The sequence below is a fragment of the Pan troglodytes genome, chromosome 4, assembly GCF_028858775.2.
Source record: "Pan troglodytes isolate AG18354 chromosome 4, NHGRI_mPanTro3-v2.0_pri, whole genome shotgun sequence".
NCBI lineage: Eukaryota > Metazoa > Chordata > Mammalia > Primates > Hominidae > Pan > Pan troglodytes.
Window position 1 is genome coordinate 139,389,120 of NC_072402.2, and position 23,390 is coordinate 139,412,509.

The window sequence follows — 23,390 nt, forward strand, 5'->3', positions numbered from 1 at the left end:
TCAAATTGCTATAAAATATTCTAAATGCTTACTCTCAAGTTCTGTGCTTATCCTGTCATGGACCATAACACATAGTCCAGGGGCTAGTATGGTGTGACAGTCTTCACAGCACCCTCCGGGTAGCACTGCCTTAAAGGATGGGATAGCTTTTTGGAAAGTGTAGATAATAATGAGAGGAGACTTAAACCTGGTTGGGAGGGCCACGACAGAGCCCTGAAAAGATATGGAGACAATGTGTTAGTGTGAGGAGTTGTAGGAGACCTGGGAGAAGGGGGTCAAAAGCCAGAGCAGTGGAGCATTTCCCATACAGGAGTGCCGGATGCTGCAGAGATGACCTGGTGAGGCGGGGAGGCAGCCTTGGCCTTTGGAAATGGGAAGGCACTGGTGACCTGCCAGGTAGCAGTTCAGGAGGGCATGGGCAGAGGAGGGTAGCTGCAAGGGGTCAAAGGGGAACTGCAGGCTGCACACGACTTTCTGACGCATTGTCAGGAGGGAAAGGAAGGCACCAAGGTGAAAAGTTGAATATGGAACAGATCTTAGGGAAAAGCTGTCTTAGGATGGGAGAGACTGTCGTCATCATCGTCATCATCACTACCATCATTATTATTTCAACGCCCACATACTGAGGGCTTGCTGTGTGTGGGCCTCACATGTCATTTAATCCTCAACCCTAGGGGGTGAGTCTTTTACACCCACCCTACAGATGTGGAAAAGCTCACAAGGCTGAGAGTTGTGAGACTCAAATCCCAGGATGTCTGACTCCAGGGCCTGAATTTTCAGTTTTGGGAATGGCATACAGGAGAGAGATACTGGCTTATCTAAGAATGGAGAAGCTGGGAAATATGAAGGTAGCTTTGCCTCTGGGCCTGCTGGAAAACTGGAGCAGAGGGTGGGTAGTGGGAATCAGAGCCAGCTTCTTCGTGGGAGGAGGCATTGGCACAGTGAGGTTTGGGCCGTGAGCTTTGCAGACAGAGGCCTGAATTTTAGTCCTGTGCTCTGCTGCCTCCTAGCTCTGTGACCTTGACCAAGTGAATTCGTAAACTCTAAAACTCAGTTTCCTTATACTTAAAACCTCACCTCAGAGAGTGGTTGTGAAAATTAAATGAGATAACGAGTGGGCAGTGCTTAACACAGGGCCTGGCACAGAATATGTGCTCAGTCACCCTTAGCTGTTAGTGGAAGAAGTGGCTGTAGGAATAAGAGAGGAGAAGATGGGAGCATGTGGGGACAAGGAAAGCATGAGATGCTGCAGAGGGCGCTCTCCTGTCTCACCTTGCCCACAGCACTAGTCCAGGCCTCCAGACTGTCAGCTCCATCTGTGCCAAAATGCTGGATCCTCCCCCCAGTGAGGATGAGCTCAAAGGAAAAGGGGAACCTGGAGAGAAGATGAGGTCAGGGAGGAGAATGGGACCAATGAGGGGGCTGTCAGGCTGGAGGCTGGGAAGAGAAAAGGGGGAAGCTCAGTGGTCACAGAAGGGCTATTACCTGTCAAGGTCACCTGGGTCAGTGGGTGGGGGGCTCACACCCAGACATACAATATCCTGGGGCTGTATGAGGCTGAGGGGTTCAGGGCTGTTTTCCGATGCAAACATTTCCAGAGCTGCTCCCAGCACACACCAAAGGCGCGGGGGAGCTAAGGCAGAGGGAGATAGTCAGGGGGCAGCAGACCTCTGCCCCCACTGTCATAGTTCCAATTTACCAGATATTTATTCTGTGCCAAGCCCTTTGCCCATATATGATCCCATGTAATCTTCACAATAACCCTATGAGGTGTTATACTCAGTCCTGTTTTGCAGATGGGGAAACTGAGGCTCAGCTTCAGTAGCTTGCCCAAGACACATAGGTAGGAAGTAGCAGAGCTGGGATTTGACCCAGACAGTCTGACTTCAGAACAGATGCTCTTAACTATCACCCAATGCTGCCACTTGGCATGGTCCCTCTCTCACCCCCAGGACCCCAGCCCATTCCCGGGCATGGCCCCACTTTCCCATCCCAGCCCTCTCCTCTTTGTCCCTCTGCAGTACCCTCACACCCATCCACTTTCTGTCCCTGTATCCTCCCATCCCTTGGCTCCCCCTCACCATCCCGGCCCCTGCGAGGGGGTGAGGGTCCAGCTTTGTTACTGACGGGACTGCAGTACAGGAAGCCGCTGTAAGTAGCAGGCACCACCACCTCATTGTACACACCAGGGGAGGGGTCTGCAAGGGGAAGGGGAAGTAGTCAGGTCAACCAAGTGCAATGGGATAACCTGACCCCCTCTGGGGAAGGGATGAAATGGAGAAAGACAGTGGGACCTGACTCCACTGGCAGCACAGCCAAGTAGAGCCCAATGGAGCTGGATCCCTCACTACCCAGATTGCAGAAGAGAGAGGCAGGGGGTAATGAGACAGGGAGGCCTCTGGCCCAGCCCCTGCCCACTGCCTCTCCCTACCAGCCAGCCAACCAGGCTCTTAGCTCTGGGTGAGCACCTCAGGGCATGTACCATCCTGCAAGGGTCTCAGCCCCCTGGCCTGACCAATGGAGATGAGTGTCACTAAGCTGATCACTTCTTTGAGAGAACACACTGTCTCCAGGGAGACTAGCCCTGACCTATGGGTCGGCCCTGTCAGGGGTGGACCAGCACTAGCACCTGGAACACCCAGACCCTCCCCAGCCATGACCGTCATCAGCTATCACATGACATCAGGAGATAGGCCCTGGAGGATCTGAGGGTTTGGGAAACTGCCCAGGCTGGGCCATTGTGATCAGCTAATTGGGGCCCCTTGGAAGAACTGAATCATAGGTTGGGTCTGAGAATTCCTGTAGGGGAAAGAGGAGGCACTTGGGGGAATGACCTGAGGGCAAGAGGCCAGGGCAGCTGCCATCAAGGGCTGGGGGGAACCAGGGCTCCTCGCCTTCAAAGGCCTCAACACAGAGGAGCTGGGTCATGTTCTTCAGCAGGTTGGGTCCTGCCACAGCTGCACACAGTGCCTGCAGGGAGGGAAGGGCCTCTGTCAGCCCCAAATCCCAAACTGAGAGCACTGGGGACAGTCGTATTATCACTAAAAACAGTCCCCACCACCCAAGTCTAGGCATTCCAACTCCAGAGAGTGTTTCCTGACCCCCCCACCCCAGATCACCCCCGCTCTGTCCCTCCTACCTGGAGAAGCTGGCTATGATCTGGGTACTGAGGGTGGGGCTTCCGGAAGAGACCCAGACGGTACTTTCGGGAGATGAACTCTCCCCGGGGGCCAGGGGTCGCATCTGGATGTAGTCCCTCACCTGGGGGTAGGGTCCCTGCCCAGAAGCGGTTGGCACGATCATTTCCCAGGACAATGAACAACTGTGGGATGACAAGGGACAAAGGCAGGTGACAGGAACTCAAGAGTCCTCAGATGTTCCATTCCTGTCCCCAGGCTGGCCCAAGGCCTGCTTCTGGACGCTCCCTTCTACCCCTCCCACCTTCTCCCTCTTCTGCCCGCTCACCTGTACTATCTCATTACTCCAGACACTCGTGTCCAGCTTCAGGCTCTGCACCTTGGAGATCCCGGAACCCAGGGCCCGGTGCTGACCTGTGAGGGTGTGAGGGTGTGTGAGGGTGTGAGGGGCATGTGGCACGGGTACCCTGAGCCCTCTAGTCCCAGCCCTCCTGTTCCCCACATGGGCTTGAGGCCATTCCTCACCTGCACACTGCTTGCAGATGACCACCCCCAAATTGACAGCAGCCCAATCTGGGCGGGAGGACCCACAGTCCGCACAGTGCCGGTTGGCCCGATTAGACCAGATCTTCTCAGCCACCTCGTAGTCAGACAGGGTCTCGGTTACTGCTTCCTGCAGAGCGGCCGCCCAGCTCTGCCGAGCACCCCCAGACTCGGCTGTGAAGCTGAGGGGTGGACAGCCAGTCCGTGGGCATGGACCTACCTGCCATGTCCCATCCCCCTGGCTCTTCCTGCAGGAGCCACCACAGGCCACACCTGGGGCAGCCCAGACCCTTCTGACATCTTGACCTAGCTCACTGGACTACCATCTGTGCATACCCTCTGACGTCCTACTGAAGAGGCCTCTAGTCCTCTGCACCCTTGTGCCTCCCGCAAAAGTCCCCCAGCCTTGCCTCCCACTGGCCCAGGCCCCACCTGAAGCAGCGATGGGGTGTGAGCAGGTCAAAGCTTCGACTCTTGGTCTCCCGGACGCTGCAGCCCTGCAGTTCAATGAAGCAGATCCCGATGCCCAGAGAGAAGGCCTGGTGGGGTCAGGGGGTGGGCATCATGAGGTGCCAGAAGGGACTAGTTCAGGCCCCTCAGCCCTGACCCGGCTCTCCTCACCTGCTCACTCTTGTACAGTGCCAGCTCTCCAGGGCTCAAGGCAGCAAACACCTTGGCCTTGTGTCCACGCAGCTCCAGCATGCCCGTGCGGAGGGGTCGGGGTGGTTGGGGGGGCCGGGGGTGGCCCAGGAGGCGCTGCTCCTTCAGACAGGACTGCAGCGTGGAGCACCACATGTCCCGCTGAGCTGGTGGGGATGGAGAAGCAGGTCAGTGGCTGTTGCTCACACAGGCTCCCTCCCTCCTGCCCTGACTCAGGGGGCTGTGGCCCTCACCCTCGCTCTCTGTGCGGAACACGAACACCCTCTGGCCGGTGATGACCTGGAACTTGTTGTCCTTGCTGCTGCGGGTCATCTCAATGGCAGTCAAAGGTATCACACCCTTAGGGAAGGGGTCCTGGAGAGAGAGAGTTCAATGACCCATGAGGACAGGAACTGAGCCATGTGTGCCAGCCCCTGGGTCCTGCCCCAGATTTTATAAGATTGGCATTAAATCCACAAGCAGTGGGTACAGCTGCTAAGCCAGCTACTTTAAATGCTGACATCAGTCATGCAGTCACTGCCCCCACCCACACACAATGGACTTCCCTCCTTCCAATTCTGAGCCCCTCTCAGCCCTCCCTCTCCCTCATCTCCATGTCGTCACATCTCCCAGCCCCCCACCTTGTCACTGCCAAAGTACATCAGACTCCTCCCATTGAACTGCACAAAGCGTCTCTGGAAGACATAGTTTCTGAGGAAGGAAGGAGCCAAGATCAGTGTTTGAGGTTGCATGGGGTTAGGGGGATCATAGGGTCTGGGGGCACTTTCCCGCGCAACCACCTCCCAGCCTGTCTTTTCTCCCTCCCTTCCCCTCCCAGCACCCACCCCTGAGGGGAGAGCTTGTCTAGCCAGCCACTGAGCAGGGGCGTGAGGCGGTCTGCCGTGAAGGAGAAGCTGGCATAGGGTGAAATGAGGTCATCACTGGTCTCCTCTGTTTCCAGGGTGGGCGATAAGAGGGTGGAGTCTCCAGGTAGCTCAAGGCTGGCATAGCCAGCATCCTCCCGTGCCTCCAGATCCTGTCTGCTGAGCCTTGTGGGGGCCAAGACAGGGAGGGACACACATTAGACAAGTACCCCGGACACCCTCTTTGTACTTTCTCCATCCTACTCACATCACCTAAGAATAGAATGCCTGGCAGGTACTGGATCTGATTTTCTTTTCTTTTTCTTTTCTTTTTTCTTTTTTCTTTTTTTTTTTGAGATGGAGCTTCGCTCTTGTTGCCCAGGCTGGAGTGCAATAGCGCAATCTCGGCTCACCGCAACCTCCACCTCTCGGGTTCAAGCGATTCTCCTGCCTCAGCCTCCTGAGTAGCTGGGATTACAAGAATACGCTACCACGCCTGGCTAATTTTGTATTTTTAGTAGAGATGGGGTTTCTCCATGTTGGTCAGGCTGGTCTCGAACTCCTGACCTCAGGTGATCCACCTGCCTTGGCCTCCCAAAGTGTTGGGATTACAGGCGTGAGCCATCGCGCCCAGCCTCTTTTGAGACAGGGTCTCTCTCTCTCTCTCTCTGCTGCCCAGGCTGAGTGCAGTGGTGCAATCATGGCTCACTGCAGTCTCAAACTTCTGGGCTCAAGGGATCCTCCCACCCTGAGTAGCTGGGACTACAGGCATGTGCTGGCCACCACACCTGGCTAATTTTTTATTTTATTTTTAGTAGAGATGAGGTCTCGCTATGTTGCCCAGGCTGGTCTCAAACTCCTGGGTTCAAGTGATCCTCCCACCTCGGCCTCCCAAATTGCTGGGGTTACAGGTGTGAGCCACTGTGCTCAGCCTGGATCTGCTTTTCAAACAGGGGAATAGGGAGGTTCAGAACCCTTAAGATTGGCATGGAGCTGCTTTCCTGAGCATACTTGGAATTTTTATTGGGAAAATTTCAGTCCATCTTCTTTGCTGTTAGTATGACTTGGATGGAAAAGACCGGGAAGGGCTGTGTAGATGGCTCCCTGTCATGGTTGCCCATGGCTAATCAATATGTCTTGACTCTTTGTCCAAAACGTTCTTGACCTCTCCCTGGACCAAGGACCAAGTTCCCATCAACTCTCACCAGGGTGATGCAAATTCCCTAACTGGCCATCTGCTTTCATTCTTGCCCTCCCTCCCACACTTATTCTCCCACAGGCACCAAAGTGTTCTTTTACAAATGCAGATGAGACCATTTTACTCCCTTGCAGGAAGCCCTTCAATAACGTCCCATTTGCACTTTGGTTAAACCCAAATTCCAATGGGCTGCAAGAACTTGTACGGTGAGGCCCGTAGGCCACTCCCCTGACTGCATCCTGTGTTGCCCTGGCCCTTGCTTATAGCCACATTCTCCTCCATGTTTCAGAGCCTTTGCACACGCTCTTCCCTCTACCTAGAACTTGCCTCCTTCCATGCTTCCCTGGGCTGCTTTTTCTCATCCTTCAGGTCTTTGCTTATGTCATCTTCTCAGAGAGGCCTCCCTTAACTAACCTGAGTAGATTCCTCTATTATTCTCTGTCACTTTCCAGGGGTTCTCAACCTCAACAGCACAAAATCACTTGGGAAACATTAAAAAATATCAGTACATGGGCTCCACACCAGACACTTAAATGTGAATCTCTGGGAGAGGGCCCAGGCACTTATAGTTTTAAAAGTTCCTCAGCCTAAAAAAAATAAAATAAAAAACAAAAAAGGCTGGGCGTGGTGGCTTATACCTGTAATCCCAGCACTTTGGGAGGCCGAGTCGGGCAGATCACAAGGTAAGGAGTTCAAGACCAGCCTGGGCAATATGGTGAAACCCCGTCTCTACTAAAAATACAAAAAACAATTAGCCAGGTGTGCTGGCGGGCGCCTGTAATTCCAGCTACTTGGGAGGCTGAGGCAGGATAATTGCTTGAACCTGGGAGGCGGAGGTTGCAGTGAGCAGAGATCGAGCCACTGTACTCCAGCCTGGGCAACAGAGCGAGACTCTGTCACACACACAAAAAAATTTCCCCAGCCTATGATACAGCTAATGTTGAAAACTGCTACTGCAGCCTCTGTTTCCTACTTCACTGAGAAATTGAAGTAATCAGATAAGAACCCCCACAGACTCCCAGTGCCATGTTTACCCAATTTCACGCACATATTCTGCCTTCCTCCTGTGACTATAATAAACACTGGTGTCTAAAGCCAGACCCTCCTCTGTGCCCTTAATCCTATTCCTCTCACCTACACAATCACTTAGACATCCCTCACTCTCCTCTCCCCTACATAACTGTCCCTCCCTACCAGATCATTCCTATTCACCTACAAACCTACATAACATTGCATCCAATAAAAAACTCTTGTTGGACAGGTACAGTGGCTCACGCCTGTAATCCCAGCACTTTGGGAGGCCAAGGCAGGCGGATCACGAGGTCAAGAGGTCGAGACCATCCTGGCCAACATGGTGAAACCCCGTCTCTACTAAAAGTACAAAAATTAGCTGGGTGTGGTGAAGTGCACCTGTGGTCCCAGCTACTTGGGAGGCTGAGGCAGGAGAATCACTTGAACCCAGGAGGCAGAGGTTGCAATGAGCCGAGATCACGCCACTGCACTCCAGCTTGGGTGACAGAGCAAGACTCCGTCTCAAAAACAACAAAAAAACTCTTTTCTTGACTCAACTTCCTCTAGCAACAATAGTTCCAACTCTCTGCTCTTCTTTGCGGAAAAATTCCTCAAAAGACACTGTCTGTACTTTTCTATTCTCTCTTAAAACCCACTCTGATCGAGCTTTCACCCCATCACTCTGAGACTGTACTTGTCAAGATCCCCAGTGACCTCCAATTCCAAGGGTCAATTCTAAGTCCTATCATACTCAGCAGCAGACCCCTCAGCAGCGTAGGACACAGCTGGCCTCTCCCTTCTTCTCCTACATTTTCTTCACTTTGCTCCTATGACATCACATTCTCCTGGCCTTCTACTTTGCTATTTCTCTTCTGTCCATTTTGCAGATTCTTCCGCTTCTCCCAAACCTCTAGATATGGGAGTGCACGAGGGCTTTGATCTTGGTCCTCTTCTCTATCTGCACTCACTCACAGCTCTATGCACCCATCTAAGTGCTGACAACTCTCAAGTTCAGGTCTCCAGCTCCGACCTCTCTCTAGACTCTAAGCTCGTCTACCCAGTGGTCTATTTTTCACCTCTTGTTGGAGGCATAACTTACACCTCAAATTCAACACGTCCAGAACTGCACTCCTAATCTACCCTCACCTCCCAGCTGCCTGAACACAGTCTTCCCCATCTCAGACCACGGCGGCTCCAGGAACTTTCAGGTGCTCAGGACAGTGCTATCCAGCAGAAGTTAATGCGAACCAAGTATGTAATTTTAAACTTTTCAGTAGCCACGTTTAAAAAAATTAAAAGAAACAGGTGAAATTAATTTTGATAATATATTTTATTTAACCCAATATATCCTAAACATTAACATTTTAGTATGTAATCAACATAAAAATTACTATTTTTTACTACATAAAAATTCTGTAATCAACATAAAAATGTAAACATAAGATAATTTATGTTTATATTTGTTATATTCATCCAGTATTGCTTTTTCTCATATTAAGTCTTTGAAATCTAGCAGGTGTTTTACATTTATTGTGCATCTCAAAGGATACTAGCCACATTTCATAGGCCCAGTAGTCACGTGTGGCTAATGGCTACCATACTGGTCAGCACCAGCTCAGATGGAAGCCCTCAAAGTCATTCTTGACTGCTCTTTTTTTCTCACATCCCAAGTTAATCTGACAGTTTGCCTTCAAAATAAAGCCACTTCTCATCATCTCCACTACTATCACTACACTCTGAGGTCTCTCACCTACATTACTGCAAAAACCTCCCCACTGGTCTCTCTGCTTCTCCTTTGGCCCCCTACAGACCACTCCCAACATAGCAACCAGGGGGATCCCTTTATAAAGTCAAAACCCCTCAATGGCTTCCCATTTCACTTAGAGTAAAAGCCAAAGTCCCTTATCTGGCCTCTTGTTTTTGTTTTTTTGGTTTTGTTTCGTTTTTTGTTTTTGTTTTTGTTTTGAGACAGGGTCTCACTCGGTTGTCCAGGATGGAGGGCAGTGGCATGATCTTGACTTACTGCAACCTCCGCCTCCCGGGTTCAAGTGATTCTCCTGCCTCAGCCTCCCTAGTAGCTGGGACTACAGGTGTGTGCCACCACCCCCAGCTATTTTTTTTTTTTTTTTTTTTGAGACGGAGTCCTGCTTTGTTGCCCAGGCTGGAGTGCAGCGGCACGACCTTTGCTCACTGCAAGCTCCGCCTCCCGGGTTCACGCCATTCTCCTGCCTCAGCCTCCTGAGTAGCTGGGACTACAGGCGCCCACCACCACGCCCGGCTATTTTTTTGTATTTTTAGTAGAGACGAGGTTTCACCATGTTGGCTAGGCTGCTCTCAAACTCCTGAACTCAGGTGGTCCGCCAACCTTGGCCTCCCAAAGTGCTGGGATTACAGGCATGAGCCACTGTGCCCGACCCTTATCTGGCCTCTTTTACCTCTCTGACTTCATCTCCTGCCATTCCTCCCACCGTGGCCCACCTGCCCCAGCCAAGATGGCCTGGCCTCCTCACTGCTCCTGGATCCCCTTGGGCACACACCCGCCTTGAGGCCTCTGTTCCAATCACTTGCCCTACCGGGGCACTCTTCCCCAGTTATCTTCATGGCTAACTCCTTCACCTCCTTCAAGTTTTTGATCAAATGTCATCTTCTTAACGCTCCGCTAACTGTAAATGAAAAATTGCAGTCCACCCATTTTGCCCCCAAGCCCTCTTTTTTTTTTTCTTAGTCACTGCTACCTCCACCTCCCAGGTTCAAGCAATTCTCCTTCCTCAGCCTCCTAAGTAGCTGGGATTATAGGCGTCCACCACCGCACCTGGCTAATTTTTGTATTTTTACGGAGTTTCATCCTGTTGGCCAGGCTGGTCTCAAACTCCTGACCTCAGGTGATCCGTCTGCCTCAGCCTCCCAAAGTGCTGGGATTACAGGTGTGAGCCACCATGCCCAGCCAACCCCCCAGCCCTCTTACTCTGCTCTATTTTTTCCATGGCACTTAATACCTTTTAACGTTCTATAGTATTTAATGTATTATGTTTATTGTTAATGGACTATCTCCCCACAAGGGCAGGGATTTCTGTGTACGCTGATCTATCCCAAGCATCTACATCCGGTGCATGATAGTTGCTCAATAAATATTTGTTGAATGAAAAAATGAAAAGCACTTCTCCTGGTTGGGCACAGTGGCTCATGCCTGTAATCCCAGCACTTTGGGAGGCCAAGGAGGTAGGATCACCTGAGGTCAGGAGTTCGAGACCAGCCTGGCCAACATGGCGAAACCCCATCTCTACTAAAAATACAAAAATTAGCCGGGCATGGTGGCACGCACCTGTAATCCCAGCTACTCGGGAGCCTGAGACAGGAGAATCGCTTGAACCCAGGAGGGGGAGGTTGCAGTGAGCCGAGATTGTGCCACTGCACTCCAATCTGGGCAACAAGGCAAGACTCCGTCTCAAAAAGAAAGAAAGAAAGAAAAGCACTTCTCCCAATTTTCCATTATATGACCATTGGTTTGTCTACTTGTTTTATTCCCTGTCTGTCCCACTGAGTCACAAGCTGCCTGAGGGTGGCACTGGGTCTGTGATACTCATCCTGTATCTTGAGTGCCTGGCTGGTGAATACTCAATGCACATTTGTTGAATAACTGGATACATGGCCGCCACCGACTCACCTGCTCCTCCCTCCCACCACTTCCCTATTTAGTACTCACCTGTGTTCAGCCCTGTCCTGACAAACACCTCTGCTCTCTCTTCTGTCGGGGGCTCCTGGAGTCCCCACAGGTTGGACACCATAGTACAGGCAACCAGGATCCATGATGTGCACTGGCAGGAGGAGAGGGGAACGCACAAGGAAGAGGAGATCGCTGGGAGTGTATGAGGTCCTGCCGGCACTATCCCTCTCCCCCAACCCGTGATAACCCAGTTACCTGTGCCTGTTGTGGGCCTGAGGGCAGGGGTGGGGGCAGAGATTTGGGAGCTGTCTGGGGCCCTGAATGGAAAGGTCTATTGGTTACTTAAGGAGAGAGGAGGAAGAACAAGCCTTCATGCCCTGCTCCCCGCCTCAGTCCCCCTCATGCTCTCCTCCCCACTCCTCCCAGCATCAGTCCCTAGGGAGCCAACTCCACTCACTTGTCCTGAGCTGCCTGTGCCCTGCCTCTTGAGTCCAGGCCAAAGTAGATGGAATTAGGCATCATCTCCACAGTATTTAGGGCTGAAGACTGCTCAGAGGAGGAAGTGGGGAGAGGAGGGGGCCTTGGGCTGGGCTCTGGGCTCCTGGACACTCCTGGTCCCCCGAGGGCTGGGCTCAGCCCAGGTCTCTGAGTGGTGGCAGGGCCACTGAGTCCACCAAACACGGTCCTGGGCTTCGGCACGGGCTTAGGGGGCTGGGCTTGCGGGGCTGGGCTGGGGGATGGTTCCATGGCACTATCTGATTTGGGATCCAGGGAGCCCTCTTCGGTGCCTGTCTGCAGCAGGCGTAGAATGCGTTTCCGGTGCCCTGTGGCGCTGATGCCCAACTGCTTCAGCTCCTCGTGGCCCAGGCCCCGGGCTGCACCTGCTGTAGCCAGGCCATGCCGTCGGAACGTGTCTGCATACTGCTCCAGGTGCACCGTGGCCAGCCACACAGCGATGTCCAGGTCCTGAGGGGCAGCCATGGGGGCTCAGGCCATTGCTGGGGGGAGGGGCAGGGTGAAGGGAGGGCTCAGGCTGAGAATCCCCCTCCCTGCCCCAGAGTCTGAGGCCTGGACAGTGAGCACCAGCCTCCAATCTTCCTCCAAAGAAAGATGCTGAAAGGCCTGCGATCTGGAAGCAGAGCCATCCCAGAACAACAGCAATGGCTCTCTACTTAGGGAAGGGACTTCATTTGAAGTTAAGGAAACTGAGGCCCAGAGAGGGGAAGGGGCTTGCCCCAGGTTCACAGTAAGTCAGTGCTAGAGTTGGCCCCTCAGTTCCTGCCCACCCTGGGTCTGGGTCAAAGCTCTGCTCCTGCCTGACTGCACATCCAACTGAGTAAGCATGGGACAAGATGCTAGAATGCTGTGGGGCACAGTGGGATAGGGAGATGCAGAGGAGGGGCCAATGATGTGGCCAATCAGCTCTGGAGTAAGGTGGGGAGAGGGGCAGCCTAGATAGGAGGAAGGAGGTGCAGACGCCCCCTCCCTCTTGTTTCCAGAGCCGATGTATGCAGGCCTGCCATCCTAATCCTGGTTGTTCCCAGTCCCTCCTCCCCTTCCACCTATTGTCTCTGCTCAGACTTCCTTCCTGTCCCTCCAGCCCTGGCCGCCTCCACATCCTGCCTGCTTTGGTCAGGCTGCCGGGAGAGCCCTAACCAGTCCTAATGTGTGGGGTCCCGGCCCTGGGTGGAGGCTAATTGAAGAATAAGGATGGGGATGGAGAACCAGGCCAGAGAGATGAGGCCTGACCTCTGGTCAGGGGTACTCCAGAGGCTTCTGGACTCTTTGCCCACCGGCAGCATGTTCACATGCTGTTCACCTGTGTGTGCACATGCCCTGTAGCGATTTGGCAGTGTGAAATGCCATCCCCCCACCTCTGCTTTCTCCAAGCCTTCCTTTTCTGAGCTTGCCTTTTCCCTGCTCATTCCCTTGGGCTCAGGTCTCTGTGCTCTGTCCCCCTTCCACCAGCCTGACCCCGACCCTGACCCTGGTCTATTTCATAGACCTGTCTCTAATTCTGTGGCCCCTGAGTTTTATCTCTGCCTTGTCACTGTCCCTGCCCCATTCCATCTCAACCTCTCAATTCTTCTTTGTCCCTCTCCTTGTCCCACCCTGTTTTGCTCTCTGTCATTAAGCTTGTCCTTGACTCAGTCTACAATTCTAACCAGATCTTGAGTTGTATCTGTGTCTCTGTCTGCCTCTGAGCCTGGGTTTCTGTCTTCCGCCTCGGCCTAGGCTCTCTCCCTGTTACTCTTGTGCTCTGTCGATGACCAGGACGCCCTCTCCGTCCCAGCATCACTGCTGGCCTCCCTCTGCCTCTCTCCAGCTGGGCCTCATTCCCAAGCCAGGGCCCGCGTGCTGAGCCTCGGGCCCTGACTCAGGGCCCGGTTTCCCGGTGACTCAGGCCGGGCTCGACAGCACGGGGCTGGGAGCTGAGGTGCTCGCGGGACAGGAGTGGCGGGGGCGGGGCGGGCAGTGGCGGGCAGCGCAGGCTGCGACGAGGGAGGGGGCGAGGAGGGATGAGGCAGAGGCCGGGCAGCAGGAGGGAGGGGCGGGTCGTGGCAGGGATGGGGAGGGCCGCCGGCGCCGAGGGGGCCTGGGAGCCCACGAAGGCCCTCGAGAAGGTGATGGGGAGGAGTCTGGGAAGCAGGGACCCGGGGGGCGCGGGGATCCTCACCTCACTACGCGGCCGCCGTCCGCTCGCGGGTGCCCGCCGCTCGTCCGAGGTTCTGGGTCCCGCCGCGCCGGCCCCGCCTCCCCTCTGCCCTCCCTCGACGGGCCCAGCCCCGCCCCGCCCGGCCGGTTCCCTCCGCGGGGCCCCGGCCACTCCTTGTGCAAGCGCAGGCCTCCAAAGGGTTTGGGCTTCTTGCCCAACCGCCGCGCTTATCTCCGAGTCTGCCCCCAGTCTGCCCTCTCGCAGGCCGAGAAAGGACCAGAACACGTTGGGACGAAGACAACCTCAGGGAGAGGGACAAAGAGGCAGAGACCGGGACGGAGATTGGGACGGAGGTAGAAACTGAGAAAGGGAGAGTGCCAGGGACGGCTTTGCATCCTCTCCGCTGCTCCCATGCCCTCCAGTCCTGCCAAAAGGGAGGAGGAAAGGTCGAGCCCTAATCCCCCAGGGCACCTCTCCCACGCCCAGAAGGGTGGCTGGACCCTGGCAACTAGTTTAGTGTGGGGACGGAAGCTGGACATCCAGAATTGAGACTTGGCCTGGGCAACAAGCGCAGAGGCCCAGCAGAGGGGTACCCGTCTGTTTCTCCCCACTTCCATCCCCAAGGGCCCGGCCTAGGTTCCTTCGAGGGATGAAGGTCCGCAAGGCACATCCCTACTTCCAAACCAAGGTTTGGGGCTGCCTTTTTGGGACAGGCGGACGCCCTGCAAGCTCAGTGACCAAGCAAGCAGCTGTTTCATTCATGGGAGAAGCCGCCCCTTCTCCCCAACTCCCACCCTAAAATTTCAGGGGGGATGCCGGGGAGGCCTGAGGAGGAATGGCCCTTCTCTCCTTCGCTAATCTTGCCGGAACCCCGGTCCTGGAGCCTGTCTCCCGGGGGCGGAGGCACTTCCCTCTCTGAGCAGGACCAGTGTTTGGGTTGGGGGGGGGGGTGTTTGTGTGTGTGTGTGTGTGTGTATGTGTGTATGTGTGTATGTGTTGGGGGTGGCGGGGGCGCTGGCCGGCTGTGTTTTCCTGTTTGTATGAGAGGAAGTTGGCTGTGAGTCAGCAGACACAGGAACTGTCAGTAGCTAGGGGAAGACCCCTGCCTCAGGGGAAGAAGAGGGGAGTGGGAGGAAGTGGTTCCCACCTCTTCCAGCTGCCTCAGCTAGGGGAGGGACTGTCATCTTCAGCCTACTGGAGCCCCACTTTCCCGGCCTTCCCTTTGAGAAAGAGAATTATAGTAATAAAATAATAATTGCAATAGCCATAATAAGGGCTACCAATTATTGAGAGCTGACTGTGCTCCAGGATCTATGTAAACATTGCTTTGCAAACTTTAATCCTCACAAATATCCCTACAAATAGGAAATTTTATCACCTCTATTTTACATATAAGGAGACAGGGAGCATTAAATAACTTGCTCAAGACTCTGCAGCTAGAAAATAGCCAACCCTCCAAGTCTATATCTATAACTACCATGCTCACCTACCACCCTGGACAGGACCCCTGCACCATGTCCTTTTTTTCGGATGGGCAACTGTGGTGGCAGTGAGAATGCTCCTCACAGATCTTACACTGTGAGGAGTGAAATTAACCAATGGCCCCAGCTGCTTCTCTCTGAAATCTAAGGCCAGCTTCCCACTGGGCTGCTCCCAGCCAGTGACAGAGCTCAGCAGAGATCCTAAGGCAGACCCATTCCTGGGAGATAGGGGACTCCTTTGACAGCTGACTTTGGATCAAGATTTCCCAATGGCTTTGCTGAACTTTCCTTTGACTGGTGTTTTAGGATGCTCCTCTCAACCTTTATTCCTTCTCTCTCTCCTTCACAGCTCTCCTAGCTCCAGGCTCCCTTCCTCTCTCACAGGCATCTCCCCTAGTCAAATCCTTGCATTCTGCCTTGGCAGCTTCTTCTTTAAGGGACTCAGACTAACCCAGCAAAATAAGGGAGCAGGAAAAGACAGTAAAGGGCACAGGGAGTTTTGAGGAATGGATGCCGGGGAGTTTGGGTCAGGGGCTAGATGCAAGAGTTCTGAACCTTTTTGTGCCATGTTCTCCTTTGGCAATACGGTAAAGTATGTGGCCTCATCTCAGAATAATATTTTAAAATGCATAAAATAAAATATATAGGATTACAAAGGAAACCAATTATGTTGTAATACACATATAAAACCGATGTGATATAGTAATATATGTGCTTATTTATTAATGCTTTAAATAAGATCTAGTGGTAGGTTGATACCTCACATAACTTTGATGCAGTGATGAGCATAAATGGTATTTCAAAAGATCTGCAATATTGTAATATGATATAAAAATATATGTGATTTCTACTGGTGACAAAGCCATAGTTATGGCTAAAATGACTGGTTTGTTGCTATTGTCATAATTGGAGGAAATGTTAAATTTCAGCTAGAGATTAGTGAAAGTAATATTCTTTTCCCATCCAAGTCCACTGACTCCAAGTTAAGGACACCAATGCCAGATGATGGGGCAGAGCCACAGAGAGGGAGACCTGGCTTCCTCCCTCAGACCCCACTTCCCTTCTTTGGCTCAATGATATGGGGCAGGTGGAGGCTTCTGACCCCTGGCTTGTGTCTTCCTGAGTTCAAGCGATTCTCGTGCCTCAGCCTTGTGCCTCAGCCTCCCGAGTAGCTGGGATTACAGGTGCCTGCCACCACACCCAGCTAATTTTTGTATTTTAGTAGAGACAGGGTTTCACCATGTTGGCCAGGCTGGTCTCAAACTCCTGACCTCAGGTGATCCACCCACCTCAGCCTCCCAAAGTGCTGGGATTACAGGCATGAGCCACCATGCCCGGCCGAAATTAGTAAATCTTAAATCTTAATCTTAACACATAGGACAAAAGGGACACTAGTGAGCAGAGGAAGAGGAAGAACGAAGCAATGAGGAGATGTGGAAGGGAATTCTTCAATAGCCCCTTCCATGTCTCGATTTGTTCCCCACTCAAATGATAGACTATTAAGCCACAATCACTTTGGAGGCCACTTTGTTCACTGAAAGTGGATGGTATGCAGTAATTAAGAACAAGGTCTCTCGGCTAGGCACTGTGGCTCACACCTGTAATCCCAGCATTTTGGGAGGCCAAGGCAGGAGGATTGTTTGAGAGCAGGAGTTTGAGGCCAGCCTGGGCAACATAGCAAGACCTCGTCTCTACTAAAAATTTTAAAATTAGCCAAGTGTGGTAGTGTGCACCTGTAGTCCCAGCTACTCAGGAGGTGGAGGTGGGAGGATTGCTTGAGCCAGGAGGTGGAGATTGCAGTGAGCCGAGATCGTACCACTGCACTCCAGCTTGGGTGACAGTGAGGCCTGTCTCTAAAAACAAAACAAAACACCACCCCCACCAACAACAAAAACTAAAACAAAAGGTCAACAAAAAAACAGTCTCTAAAATAAAGCCCTGATGCCACCTCTACCAGCTGTGACCTGAGCAGATTATTCATCTCTATTTTGCCCTGTGTGCCTCAGTTTCCTTTTCTGAAAAAAGGAGAGAGAATAGTGCCTGACAGGGTTGTAAAGATTAATCTATGGAAATATATGGGTAATATGTGGAAAGGACCTGACATTCAATGAGTGCTCAAAGTGTTTCCTGTTCCTTGTTCCTATTTTTGCCAGTTACTTCCATGATAACTCTGGTATGCACCCAGCTTGCCTGTTTCTTCATCACTCTGGCATATCCCGTTACCTATTTTAATCAATCAGCCTGTGTCATCCTATTGCCAAATTAGACCACATTGTACCCCTTGTATTTTCCCCAGGGTCCCCAGTTGTCATCTTGTCTGTTCCATCACTTTTGTTACTCAATTTCCTGTCACCCCTGCAACTCCTGATCGCCTCCATGGTCTCCAGTGGCCTCCAGGTCACACTCCTTTCCTGCCCTTACCCTCTGGATGGTAGAAGGCACAGCCATCACCCACATTTGGTCCTGATGAGATGGGACAGGGCCTAGGGGGATGCCAAGGTGCAAGTTTCTTTTTATTTATTTATTTTTTTGAGACAGAGTCTCCCTCTGTCGCCCAGGTTGGAGTGGAGTGGTGCAATCTCGTATCACTGTAGCCTCCGCCTCCCAGATTCAAGCGATTCTCCTGCCTCAGCCTCCCTAGTAGCTGGGATTACAGGCGCCCACCACCACATCCGGCTAATTTTTGTGGTTTTTTTTAGTAGAGACGCAGTTTCACCATGTTGGCGGGGCTGGTCTTGAACTCCTGACCTCAGGTGATCCACCTGCCTTGGCCTCCCAAAGTGCTGGGATTACAGGCGTGAGCCACCGCGCCCGGCCGAGCATGTTTCTTACAGGAAGGAAGACTCCCATTCAATCCTTTCATTTATTTCTCATGTTTTTATTAATCATCTTTTCTGGACCAACCACTGCTCAAGGGTTTAGAGATGCAATGACGTGCTCAGCAGATTTTGGGGAACATGACCTGCTCAAGAAGTGAGACATTTATCAAACAACCCCCAAATAAATGTGTAATTACAAACCAAGATGAATTTTCTGAAGGGAAGCACTGTAAGAGCATATAACAGAGGCAGCTGACCTGGCCTGGGGGTCTGGGAGGCTTCTGCAGGGAGCTCTGCTTAAGTTGAGATCTCAGAAAGATGGGTAGGAGTTAAGCGGGATGGGAGGGAGTGTTCTAGGCAGAAGAACCACGAGTGCAAAGGCCCTGAGGTAGGAGTCAGCCTGGTGAGGAAGGGAGACAGATCAAAGAGACAGGGAGTTTGGGACCAGCTGAGACTGAAAGGATCTCAGGGGCCAGGCCATGCAGGCCCTTGGAGGGCTTGTATGAGATTTGGTCTCCATGCCAGGAGCCATGGGGAGCCAGGGAAGAGTTTAAGCATGGGGCAATAGACTCATGAATTTAGGTTTGAATTTTAGGAAGATGGCTGCATGGAGACTGGTTAGGGTCAGCACAGCCCTCCCTACCCCTAATTCCTCTGGCCTGAGGGCTGTGCCATTTCCCCCTGGACTCCAGAGCTACCCTCCAGGGAGCCCCTTCCCACTTCCCTCCTCACATTTTTGTGAGGATGAAGTCATCATTGAGGAGAGGAGGGAGTTCCAGGCCTCTACGCCTTCTTTATCCTGGAGAACTGGGGCAGCCCTGGGGTCAGGGGGAGGGAAGGAACAAACACAGAACACCTCCCTTCCCCTGCATCCTCACTCCCATGACTGGGCCCTGTCTCCTTCCACCCTAGGCTATTGACATGAGCTGTATTTATAAGATTTTTAATGCAATTTTACTGCAAAATGTTTTATAAAGGGCATCTAGTACTACAGCTACTACTAACTCCCCTTAGGGCTTGGGGCAAGTCATCTCTCTTTGGGTCTCAGTTTCTCTATACATAAAATTAATGGCAGTGCTATTTGATAGAATTTCCTGCAATGATGGACTGTGTTCTATATTTGTGCTGTCCAATATGGCAGCCGGTAGCCACATGTGGCCATTGAGAGGTTGAAATGAGGTTGGTGAGCCAGAAGAGCTGAATATTTAATTTAATTTAATTGTAATTAATTTAAATTTAAACAACCACTGGCTGCCAATATTGGACAGCACAGGCAAATCTCAAACTTTTTTGAGACTCTGGTGACAGTTATGGATCTCTCCCTAGAAAAACACCCTGCACCCAACTCTCAAAGACGAGGGCCCTTCCAATCCTGTTTATGCATCCCAGGCAAAGCAGACTGTAGACTGCTGGGGCTCAGGTCCCTCATCTCCTCTTCCCTTCCTGCTGCCTTGAAAATGCTGAAATAGGGCTTTGCCTAGAGGCAGGAGAATGACAAGGATGACTCCAGGAATTAGCAGACCTTTGTTTAAAGCTTCTGGTGCACCACTGCACACATCTAAAGAAAGATAGAAGAGTGAAAGCAGCGGTAGGTGCAAGGAGAGTATTAGGGATATTTGGACATGCTCAGTCTCTGCCCTACCTCCCTGCAAACCACCAAATTGCTGCTGGGCCAGTCCTTTTTTGGACACAAAACTCCATCGGAGTGTGAGGCTGTACTCCAGATATGGGGTTGTGCCCTGGGCATGCAGTATTTATGAACTGGGGCTTTGGGAGTGACCAGAGGGGGTGGGGGGGCTATCTTAGTCCATTTGCATTGCTGTAACAAAATACCAGATACTGGGTTATTTATTTATTTATTTTTTATTTATTTACTTTTTGAGACAGTCTCACTCTGTCGTCCAGGCCGGAGTGCAGTGGCGCTATCTCAGTTCATTGCAACCTCCGCTTCCCAGGTTCAAGTGATTTTCCTGCCTCAGCCTCCCAAGTAGTTGGGATTATAGGCATGTGCCACCATGTTTTGCTAATTTTGTGTTTTTAGTAAGGACGGGGTTTCACCATGTTGGCCAGGCTGGCCTCGAACTCGTGACCTCCGCCAAAGTGCTGGGATTACAGGTGTGAGCCACCATGCCCAGCCAACCGTTTATTCTCTCTTGATGTTTTCACTGTCCAGAGCATCTGTGGGTCAGACACTGCCCCCACCCAGGAATATGGAGCCCTGAAGGTGTCAGGAGAATGCACTCCCTGCCTTGCATGGATGCAGTTGTCTACTCCATGGAGAAAAGATAATATTTTTCTCCCTTCTCACTTCTAGGATCTAATCACTCTCTCCCAGAAAACTCACTGCACAGACCCATTTACAGGGGGCAGTTTTCACTGGGACTTAACTTCCTACCCTCTGATCTCCCCACTCGCTTTCTTGACCATGCCTGCCCCTCCTCCCTCATTGCTCAGATGTCCATCTATACTTTCTCTCCCATCTGGAAAGTAGTTGCTTGGTTCCTGTCCCCCGGGGTCTCCATTTCTTTGGCTTCAGCAGAGATGCTGGACTGGTTAAACTCAGGCTCCAGCGGTGACCACAGTGTGGGACACAGATGGGGAAACAGCTTTCAGGAATCCCTTTGTCTTAGGTCTTTGAGAAGCAGAGCCTGTGGTCAGGATTCAGGTGGAAGCCCTGAGCTGAGGGAGAGGAAATGGAGGATGCAAGGTGAGACAGTGCGGTGCCTTCCCGTCCTGCCCTGCTTCACACAAGCCCCTCAGAGACACTGCTGGCTACTCAGCAAGGGTGCTCTCTCTCGGCACATGGGTGGGACTTCTCCAGAAGGTAAGGAGGAAATCCACCTTGGAGCAGTCCTCAGCTCCCACGCATGACCTGTCTCCCATGGGTCAAGGTTCACCCCACAGAGTCACCTTCCCATGCTTCTGGGTTCTGTTACCCAGCCCTTGGTGGCACTTGGAAACCAGGTTCCACACTGTACAGTGTGGCATTTTATCTAAGTCTGAAAGTAGAGGAGGAGGTAGTGAAGGAATTTGAGAAGAAAGGTTCATGTCTCAGGGCAGCCCATTTCTCATGCCACTGAGATCCACTCAAGTCCTCCCATTATACCTGACTTCTATGCCACCCTACAGGACATTTTCCCCCACAGGGACAAAGTTGCCCTCACTCTTTCCTCATGAGGGAAAGTACAGTCCACTGGAATCAAGTCCCCTTCCAGAAAATGCCAGATGTGGTCTTAAGGAAGATAAAGAGGAGAGGGCTAATGAAGCAAGCTACAGTCCCACTGCTGTAGCGTGTCTTGAGTCCATAATTGACATTCTCTCCCTCCTTCCGTGACCCTCCGCTAGCCCTCTGCAGATCTGGGCTACTTGCCTGATGAGATTATACAGACTTTCATCCCCAAGAGATCTGATTCCTTTGTTGCCCTGTCCTTTTAGAATTGTTGTTGAAGTTGTCCATTGTCAATTACTACCGGGTGGGAAGTTCCAAGAGATGCCACAGCGAATCCCCTGGCTGGGGCCAGACTCCCCGCCTTCATTGCATCTATGCACATTGTATCTACAGCCCTGGTTCCTCATGGCCATCAGGATCAATGGCCCTGGCCAGCACATTAATGCCCTTCTTTGTCTATTAGCCCACTAGAATTAGGAGCATAAGGTGGCCACGTGGCTGTCACAGCTTCCAGTTTAGTGGAAACTACTGTGTTCTTTCATATAAGTTCTCCCTTCCTGGCAACTAGAAACTCGAATTGGCAGAGCCACCAGTTTTGGGGACAGAAAGCAAATATTCTACAAATGTGAATGAGATGGGCCACGTCCACTTCCACATTTGACTCCAGGACTGGCAATTTCTATGTATAAGGAACATAGTACTGGTCAAAACAAATACCGCATCAAGGAGTTGAGGGCCCCAACCCACAGGTGTCATGTTCCTGCCAGTGTCTTCACTGAGCATTCGACAGGCTGTCCCCTTGTCCCATCAGGCTGGCAGCTTCTAGGTGATGAGCAGCAACCAAGTGAGCCCAACGAATCTGTTGATCGGCATCCCATACACCATATACAAAGATGAACTCAAAAATGGATCAAAGACCTAAATGTAAGAGCAGAAACTATAGAAGTCCTTGATGACCCCATTATTGTACTTTTTTGGTAAAAACACTGTGGAAGACAAGCCTGAATCTGGAGCATGCACTGTTTCCAGTAAGAACGAATTACTGTCCCCTCCAGAGTAGAAAGAATAGGGTCAGTGTAAGTGATCTGTGGCCAGAGGCTTGGCTGGTCTTCTGAGGAAGAGAGCCTTCTGAGGGAGGGCCCAGCACTGGTCTTGGCTGCAGGCAGGTTGAGTGATCAAAGTGGTAGAACTAGCTCATCCTTGGTGAGAGGGAGCCCATGCTGTTGGGCTCATACATAGCCTCCATCTCTGGTAGCATGACTACTCTGTTCAAGGGCTTTTGAGCAGGCATTCAGGGTAGACAGGGAGAGAGATTCACTCACCAGGCGAATCATTGTATCTCTGTGGAGCGTGTCCTGGCAAAAGATGCTCTGCTGGGTGTTTACCTGAGACCCAGAGGTTTGCACACTTGGTGCTCACTCTCAGTCCACCCATCTACCTCTTTCCTAGACCACTTTGTCACTTGCCTTTGGCTTTTGTTCCTTCAGGTTCCTGACTAGGGGACATTCACTATTCCACAGGAGCCAGGGAATATCCACAACTCAGGCTATTTGTTCGTCTAGAGAAAGCTAACGCCCAAGTGTACTGCTCAAAGCTTTGCACCCTGGAACCTCCCTTCCCCACTGTCCTTTGGGGCTACCCCAAGACGGCCATAATGTGGCAGCAATCCATTTCTAACTCTCACCAACATATCACACTGACCATCTGTGAACCAGGGCTGAGTCCCTTCCTCATCTAGCATTTGACCACAGGGAATTTGAGAAGGTTCTACAAAGTTTGTGACCCAATATGGCCCTTTCACTCCTATCTGCCTATGACTTCCTCTTTATTCCTGACTCATTGGGAAGTGGCCCCTCACCTCCAGCCTCTGATCTCCTTTCATATCTTTGCCAGACCAGGCCAGATGGGAGTGGGGCTGGGGTGCTGCCTGCGCAAGGCCTCAGCACCCTCACAGTAATAATAATGATAGCAACGACCACAGTAGCTGCTGCTGATGAAGTGCTCCTCATGTGGCAGGCATTGTGCTAATAAGTAGGACCAGGAAGAGGACGAAGAGGGTAAAAGCTTAGGCGACAAATTGTAAGGAGATCTCAAGGTCGTGCAAGTCGAAAGTCCTTAAAGTCCTGGTCCTGCTGAGAAGCTCCTAATAGATATTATCTTCTTTTATTCTCACAAGTAAATTTTATCACTCCCATTTTACAGATGAGGAA

At 51.9% G+C, this 23,390-nt stretch overlaps 1 protein-coding gene across 9 annotated transcripts in view; it reads right to left on the reverse strand.

Moving 5' to 3' along the window:
• Positions 1 to 13,814, reverse strand: part of ARAP3 (ArfGAP with RhoGAP domain, ankyrin repeat and PH domain 3) — a 28,472-nt gene extending 14,658 nt beyond the window's left edge. For 2 of the 9 annotated variants that reach the window (XM_518000.9, XM_009449830.5), the window contains exons 1-16: positions 13,733 to 13,809; positions 11,513 to 12,053; positions 11,311 to 11,372; positions 11,095 to 11,206; positions 5,165 to 5,368; positions 4,961 to 5,030; positions 4,574 to 4,694; positions 4,302 to 4,486; positions 4,113 to 4,219; positions 3,663 to 3,862; positions 3,466 to 3,551; positions 3,140 to 3,322; positions 2,835 to 2,970; positions 2,082 to 2,198; positions 1,486 to 1,633; positions 1,273 to 1,375 (exon numbers count right to left, since the gene is read on the reverse strand). In XM_518000.9, the coding sequence (XP_518000.4) occupies positions 1,273 to 1,375; positions 1,486 to 1,633; positions 2,082 to 2,198; positions 2,835 to 2,970; positions 3,140 to 3,322; positions 3,466 to 3,551; positions 3,663 to 3,862; positions 4,113 to 4,219; positions 4,302 to 4,486; positions 4,574 to 4,694; positions 4,961 to 5,030; positions 5,165 to 5,368; positions 11,095 to 11,206; positions 11,311 to 11,372; positions 11,513 to 12,036 (2,358 nt within the window). In that variant the 5' untranslated portion in view covers positions 12,037 to 12,053; positions 13,733 to 13,809. Of the gene's footprint in view, positions 1 to 1,272; positions 1,376 to 1,485; positions 1,634 to 2,081; positions 2,199 to 2,834; positions 2,971 to 3,139; positions 3,323 to 3,465; positions 3,552 to 3,662; positions 3,863 to 4,112; positions 4,220 to 4,301; positions 4,487 to 4,573; positions 4,695 to 4,960; positions 5,031 to 5,164; positions 5,369 to 11,094; positions 11,207 to 11,310; positions 11,373 to 11,512; positions 12,135 to 13,732 lie in introns of those variants that run through there. The other 7 variants (XM_009449832.5, XM_009449831.5, XM_063810758.1 and 4 more) reach the window with 7 other exon arrangements.
• Between the last annotated feature and the right edge of the window lie 9,576 nt (positions 13,815 to 23,390).